We start from the raw sequence: 8465 nt of genomic DNA on the forward strand, positions 1-8465 counted from the left end.
TGGTGGCTCAAGTCACTTATATGATTATTGTTAAGCCAATCATGTGGGCACTTGCGTGAGATGTCCAAAATACAAAAGATATTGGGAGGTTGATTCAGATAAGCACACATGGTAGGGGATTATCATTGTTTTAATTTATTGTAATTTTGCACGTATCGAGTCTTTCAAGAATATTAATCTTTTTGATAAAGTGATTCAAAACTTGACGCATCAAGAAACTAGCCAAACTGTATTTGTATACATTTACTCATATTTTTACAATAGTTTTGCTATTTTAACCAAGAGAGTGACGTTCTAGGTGACCGAATTGTCACTCAGAGTATCACCCTGAGTGTTACTATAACAAAACTCTTTTTACAATATAATCCATTCTTACACTGGTACTTAATTCACTGGCCCTCTAAAATATTGGCTTAGTTGCTAAATGAGTTGTCCAAGGCATGTGTGGGCTGTTAATTAGATCATTCCAATCCAATAGTATCATGTGGACAGCTCCATACATGCAAATATTGAGGAGGCTGCCTTTTCAACTTGACAATTGGTTGGTTGAGAAAATATTTAGGTTTTCTAATTAGGAAATATAAACAAAATAATCATTCAAGAAATGTGGACACACAACTTGGTGTTTGAGGCCATTACCATGATGATTGAGCATGTTTGAGACAAGGCATAATATAATTGACGAAAATAACAACCCACTACTTATTTCTTCAATAAAATTGGAAGTTCAAAAAATTAAAAATAGAATTAAACACAACTGACTGCGGGAACCCTTTAAATATATATATATAGTTTTAACCTATCACTACTAATATAACATTCAATACAATAAAATCATATACGGATGCAAGTTTACTTGATTTTGATCTATGCGTTTTCATTAGTTTGTGATTGATTTTGAAATTCCTAAACAATCACTAGTATGCCTATGACATAAATAGCACGGCCTAAATAATAATTTTGAGATATTAAAGTTGCCCAAATCAAATCCAAATCACAAACAAGAGACAACACCGCAACAAATAATCTACAAGCAACATCTTCCAATTATATGCCCCCTGTTTCTACTTGCTCATTTCCTAAAGCAAACCAGGAAATTCAGGCTGAGAAGTTATATGCCCCGTTTGATAAACATTAATGTAAAAATGAGAATGAAAAATATAACCGTTACAAATTCTACACAAGAGAGAGTCAAATATAATAGCTTGATGTGATAAATAACGGTCATATTTTTCATTTTAATGAGCAAAAAATAAGAAACAAGCGGGGACATAAATAATAATTTGAGATATTAAAGTTGACCAAATCAAATCCAAATCACAAACAAGAGACGACACTGTAACAACTAATCTACAAGCAACATCGTCTAATTACATGCCCCTGTTTGGCGTAGTTAAAAAAATAAAAATTATGATAAAAATCTAAATCAAAGTCAATAATTAATTTTAATCACATATTTCATGAGACCCACAAATTTTATCAAATTTCAACAATACATCATATCAACTATTATCAAAATCTACCATGGGCATGTATGAGGGTAAAAACAATTGTATACATTTTAATCAATTTGCATAACCAAGGGAAACCATCGAGAAAGAAAAATGATGAATGGGGGATAATCTGTAAAACAATTTAGCATACAGATGCATCATAAACATCAAGCATACATTCAACAACATGATCACAAACTAAACACTACTCAAGACATTAAAATCAATAACATGGTGGAATCAGGAATGCCAAAAAGTTCCCAAATTTCCTCAAGGAACAATTTGATGAATCCGAACATCAAGTTGAAAATTCAAAGACTTCATAATCACCTATCATTAACAGAATCAACACCAAAGATCATAAACGATTCTTTGCAAATACAAGACAGGAAAATTAATAATCTTTTCTATTCACTGTTTAACACAGATTCAACAGAACCAGTAAAAATTTTGGGAGAATAATTGCCAACATTGTCAAAATGCCCCCAGTTAAAAGAGAGGGGAAGTTGTTCACATCATTTTACATTAAGCACATATTTGGTACTCATCAATAAATGAAATTAAGCAAAATATCCAACAATTAACAGAATTTTAACTTCTTTAGCTCTTTTATGTTGTCCAGCATTATCCAATCATCCTTGCCAAAATTGCCATAGTAGATACTTTCTGACCACTTCTACAAGCATTTTAATATCACTAAGAATGGGACCGATCAAGATAAAAAGGCAAGTATTAAAAATCCTTGGTCCAAATTAATAACTGAGCATCAGCAACCAAGTGACATAAGTTACTGGTAGAAAGATAGCGCAATAAAGTATGTCATAATCCCCTGATACTTGCAAAGGAATTGGAACATTGAAGAAAGTATCTGAAGTACTAACAGTAGATTTCAAATACTATTTAGATCAAAGTCATTGAAACAGAAATTCAACACTTGATTCTGGGCTAAGCATATCCAAACACTTTTGACAAGAACACAAATTTCATAATATTGTATTATCTTATAGTAAGTTCATTTCTAGCAGAAATGAGAATATCGGCAAGGAAAACCAGAGCGTTGATTCTTCACTTGGCAAGAATTTGTGGAGCTTGATTCTCCTGCTGCTGCTGCTGATAGTTCAGTGGCCTCCTGAAGAGCATGATGTGTGGCTCCGGACGGTGAACTGCATAATGGACCCACCCACGACTCTGCTGAACCCCAATCGCACGCCATTCATTCTAAAAATAACAAAATAAAGCCACATTAAGAAACCAAGTTCACGATTCTATATGAATGAAGAAAGTTAGTCTGCTGGAATCGTATATTGATTTCCAATTTAGTTCTGATCCATAATCTTAGTCTCCAAACAAAAGCCCATGAAATTTAACACGCAATCAATTCACTACAAATCCATTTATTTTCAATTAACTAACACACAGTAGCTGAAACAATAAAAAGTTAAATAAAAAAACCTTATCCCTTACCATACGAATAAGCAAGAATATGAAAAACTTACTTCAGAGAGAAGACGATTCTTGGGAAGCAGTTTAGCCACTTCTGGTGGAAGAACAACGTGCCTGAAAATTCAAAAATTGCCCAAAAAATACAAGATTAACCTCAAAATAAAAAATTTAAAAATATATGTATAACAATCAAAAAAATCAATTAAATTAGAAAAACACCTGTACTCGTAGGTGTCGTCGAAATATTTCTCAGAGTACTGGATCTGAGCCATTTCGTATTCGCGTCCAAATCTCACGATTTCTTGATTATTGAATTATCACTCTAAAAAAAACAATTAAGAAGAAAGAGAAGTCAAAGAAAAACCCAAATTTGAACAACTATATTTTGAAGATAGTGAAGAAATGCATACATGTGTAATGTGTTTGTCTGTGTGAGAGAAATGGAAACACAGGTCGGAGAATTAAATAATGTGTAAACGTTCTAATTGTGATGATTTTGAATTTCAAAATTTGAAAAACTTTCCCACTTTAATGGGCATCAACGATAACGTTCATACAGGGATTGATTACTTTTGCAAATTATCGTCTCTGTTTGGCAATCTATTTTTAGTCCTCGTTTGGTTCTGATTTTTCACCAAAAAAATTAATTTTTTTACAGTTACTTTTCTAATTTAACCGTCATTTTTTTATTTCTTCACTTATATGTGGCTCCCACTTTTCTTTCTAAAGGTCAAAAAATTATTTCTCATAATCAGTACCAAACAGAAATTCATTTCATCATTAATTTCAACTACATCTTAATAATTACTACTTATTTATTATCGATTGTGCTATCAATATTCTTCTTTATAAATTTGTCAAACATAGTGACCCCATTGATATGATTAAGAACTTATGTTGAAATAATAAAAATTAAGGACTTGATTGTGCCCCATTATTTGTAAACAATGTATTATGAAATAGTAATTGATTTTGAAATGTGTGGTTAAAAAAGAAGAAATTTTTTTATTTACGCGTAATATTATTTTAACAAAGAATGTGTTGTTGAAAATGATACTATAGAAAAAAAATGTGACAGAATGATAGCAAACAAAGTTTAAAGTTTAGATGAGCCGAGTAAAAAAAGGTTTCGGATGATCATATCGAATTTCAGTGACTGCATAGGACCTCATATATAAGTCCTCACATTTTAAAAACTTTTGTTCCTAAAAGTTATACTAACCCCCTATTTGATAGGGATTAAAATTAGATTTTTAATAAATTTTAATATAAAATTTTGAAATGTGTAATTCAAAAGTTGTGAAACCAATCAAATATATGATTAAAATTAATTACTCGTCTTTTTTTAAGATGCGTTTGACTGTCAATATTTTTCATGAAAAATGTGATTTTTTCACCTCAAATTTCTACTTTTATGTTATTTGATTGACATTTTTTCCCAATCTGCAATGCATTCAGGCTTAAATCCAGATTAGACATGTATCAATGCATGATTGGACAATTTGAAAATTTAAAACAAAAACTCAATCATTTTCTAACATAATAGTCTGTTTCTTTACTCCCTATTTCTAAGCCTAACTAAGTGGCTTTATTCTTTTTTTTTAATGCAAAATAATTTCTTACTTTTGATCACGTAACTATATTTTTCTCAAAATCAAGAAAAATATTTTCTTCAAAGGAAATAGGATTTTATAATCTAAGGAATTCGCTCGCTCTTTTTCTCTCTCGTCTATTCACTTTCTCTCATCAACACACCAATAAAAAATTGAAAAGTTTAATATTTTCTAAGTTGAAAATTAAATTAATCAAACACATTTAATTGACAATTTACATATAAATAAATTATAGACAATTCAATTATCTAAAATTTATTTTTTTCATGCAAATTTCATACTTTCAATGAGATGCACCCTTAAATTAAATTCTAATTTAAATTAGTGCCAAATAGGGAATAAGTCTCAGTAACAATTTTTGTGGTTTATAAATTAAATGCAAAATTTTAATGAAATTAATTTATCGACAATTTTTTTCCATTAAGTAATAAAATTAAAATTAAATATCTGAGATGAAAAAAAGTTCCTAGATAACAAAATAGCAATTAAAATACTAACTCAAGATTAGCAACAGAGATTTTCGCCAATTGGGTCCTAATCACGTCAAAGTAGGAGTTACTTGGAGGCAACATAGATGAGCCGTAGCCGATAATCATGGCCATTGTTCGTAAGCTTGCATGCCAAGCCCACTCTAATCAAGGGCGAAGCCAAAAAAAAAAATTCAGTGCGGACGATATATCAAAATACTACCACTCTTATATTTTAAGATGTGTCGCATCATATATTCAAATTCACCAACAATCATGGCGGACACAAAATTCAATAACTAACATCTAATTCGAACCACTACAACATAATTAAATTTATGAACTCCAAAGAGGTAAAGCTTCTTTCTGTGAATTTAGCATATTTAATAACTTACATAATATCTTAAATACTGCAACACTACTCAGTTAAAAATCTGCAATGTGTGTCAACAATTGAACTTTGTAGAAACTATTTGCATTTTCAGAAATTGGGTCCGTCCCTGACTCCAACACCCAAGCTGACTCGCATAATGTGCAAGATGCCAAAGACTATAACTTGAGTAGTCTTAGATTTAGAAAAATAAATGACTAGAAGTCAGTAAGTGTAGGGCTTGGGCGAAACCCAGCCATGGGATAGATTTATTGAGGCCCAATGTAAAGCTTCGGCCAACTTAACCACATCGACCACAGGGTTGCCTAGGGAGCTTATGATTAGAGTCTCCAATGTAGGAGGATTTAGAACCCGCAATGCCTTTGCAACATAAGGCAAGGCTAGGAGCTTAAGCATTAGTGGGGCCTAATGGGCAAGGAAGAATATAAGTTGGTTAGTCCTGATCATTGTTGACAGATATAAAAATAAATAAAACTTCTAAAGAATGTATCACGCCATCAGTCCGAAGTTATAACACATCCTACCACCACCACCCCGATGAGAGAAGACAGATGACCTAAACAAGACGTGGTAGCTGGAAACAGGTTGGTGCCCCTTAACAATTGCTATTAAAGGAAAGATTGTAAGTGGCTCGGACAAAAGTGACCCCCTTCAACTATCCACTTGGGTAAGTGACGTGACAGGTCAACCAACCATCTAGTTTTATCTCGTGAGTGGGAAAGAGCATGCCCAAGAGATAAAGGGTCTGTTTGAACCCTATTATATTCTAATAGTGCATTTTGGAATAATAAATTGATAAAGAATGTGTAATTAAAAAATAAGAAAAATTTTTAAATTTGTGTGTAATATTATTGTTATTCCACGTACTAAGTTGGCCATCAAAAAGCAACACGGAAAAACCCTACTGACGTCATTAGAAGAGCCAGCCTCGAAAACACACGAAAAAGTGAAGCAATAAGGTTACGGAGGCTACACAGCCGAAGTCCTTATTCCAACCGAGGTGCCACTCGATCGAGCCTATGCCAAGGCCCTGACGAAGGGTCCATGCCAAAGTCCCTATGTTCATCACCAGCCAAAGTTTTGAAAAGAAGAGGCTAAAGTTCTAAGAGACAAAGATGCTTTCATATTTGCCGACCTAGCGAATATCTTTATGAAAAACTGATCGAACGTTTACTTTATCTTGTGATAGGAATCTCAGCCTAGGAATTTAGGGTGGTTGACTCTTTTGCCAATGTAATAAATGCATGTGTAAAAAGGATGTGATGTATAGAAGAAGGAGGTAGGGGTACATAGTTCGAATCCAAAGGCCACCACGTCATCCCCAAACTCCATAAATGCCCTCCCCTTATAGAAGAAAAATTAGAAATATGTGGAACAATAGAAACAACACATATAGAGAAAAAGGGGGGGAAACCCGAGAAAAAGAACAAGGAACGGGCATACTAATTTTTGGCATATTTTTTAAGGGAAAAATAAATACAACTCCATATATTTCTTGTCATTGATTGTGTCCCTTTTCTACTCTCTTTTATCATTTACTTGCAAAAGTTTTGATCGTACTAGGGCTAGAGTATTGTCGCTCGTTTGCAAGCTTTCCGGTCACTTTATTGGTGCTTAAATACATATTGAAAAATAAAAAGCAATGTATTATTTAAATAATTCAATAGTAGTAGGACTATAGGCATTCAAAAAACATGATTTTTATTTGATGTGATATTTTAATATAATATAGATAAAGTAAATATTAACTCAGTTTCATTTAGCGTAAAAAATTTGAAAAAAGAAAAAAGAAAAGGACTACATTTATTCTGGGGAATAAATATTAGAGTGTTTAATTAGCATGAAAAATATCATCTAGAAAAGAAATCTTTTTTTCATCTTTTGTGGAAAATAAAAACCACATCTACCCAACGAAAATGTTTTCCTTAAAAACAAGGAAAATTAAGCTTATTTTCAAAAGTTAGAAAATATTTTCCATGTCAAAAAATTAACAATCAAACACCTCAAATTAAAATTTGAATGGAAAACTGATATTTTTCATGAAAAATAAATATAATCAAACACACCCTTATATACATGTGTTAATATTGTATATTAATTTAATGTTAAATTATGTTAGTTTCAAAGTGTACTTTTTTATTTGTTCAGAAGTTCAATTAATTTATCTAATCCTCCTTTGGTATCCTGTTTCATTATTTGGCTATTTTTCAATACACACATTGAAGTTCCGATACTGATTTCAATCAGCGCCACGTGCATAAACAGTTTATGTTGGGTCAGCTCGTTTACAGAAGACGAACTGGTCAATTCTCCATATTCCATTAAAATCAACAAGTTTCGATGATATATTCTTGTAATTTTCACTTCTCGTTGAGGCCATCCTCTCCATGACAAAAACCCAAAAACAATAAAAAAAAATAAATAAAAATTCCGCCAATCAAGAAATAGAGCCAGGAAAGCGATGCACCAAGTCAAATCCCAATTCCAAAGCACACAAGAAATGAAAAGTATGGACATAATGATGACCCAAGTGTCGAACAAAAGAAAACATGAGTTGGCTTCTATTTTAACATCTAAGAATAAGCACCGTTAACAATCTGGTTGAAAAGTGAAATCCCACTTGTCGATTCAATTCAGAGCTGTGCATCTAAATATAGATTCAGAAACTCCAAAATGTACTTGTGAATTTCAACTAATCCAGCTAAAAGATGGTAATATTACAAAACTTGCTCAAGTAATGTAATATCAGCCACAACAAAATTGCATACATACACCACCTTCAACCCTATACATTATGCAAAATTAGGCCCTACAGTTCAGAAAGACCTTAAAAGAAAAATCCCGCATATCCTTTCCAACGGCTGATATTTCTATTTTCGAAAAAAAGGTGATATTTTAAGACTTGGAGACTGATTTATGCAACACGGTCGTTCCTTGAAAGATCATNCAAATCCACTAATGTGGACCAGTTTGGCTTTTACGGGTTTTATATGTCGCCAATCCGATGATGGGTTGCAATTGAGGTTATGGTGCTTTGGTGGTGAAGGTGGCGAGATGT

General features: G+C 32.3%; 1 protein-coding gene across 1 annotated transcript; it reads right to left on the bottom strand.

The window, feature by feature from the left end:
- Positions 1-2259: 2259 nt before the first annotated feature.
- Positions 2260-3441, bottom strand: LOC111386700 (cyclin-dependent kinases regulatory subunit 1-like). Its single transcript, XM_023011164.1, has 4 exons — positions 3347-3441; positions 3156-3258; positions 2990-3050; positions 2260-2711 (listed from the first exon to the last, which is right to left on the bottom strand). The coding sequence occupies exons 2-4, from the start codon at positions 3206-3208 to the stop codon at positions 2559-2561; spliced, it is 267 nt and encodes an 88-aa protein (XP_022866932.1). The 5' UTR covers positions 3209-3258; positions 3347-3441; the 3' UTR covers positions 2260-2558.
- Between the last annotated feature and the right edge of the window lie 5024 nt (positions 3442-8465).

This window comes from Olea europaea, unplaced genomic scaffold, assembly GCF_002742605.1.
Source record: "Olea europaea var. sylvestris unplaced genomic scaffold, O_europaea_v1 scaffold3681, whole genome shotgun sequence".
Lineage (NCBI taxonomy): Eukaryota > Viridiplantae > Streptophyta > Magnoliopsida > Lamiales > Oleaceae > Olea > Olea europaea.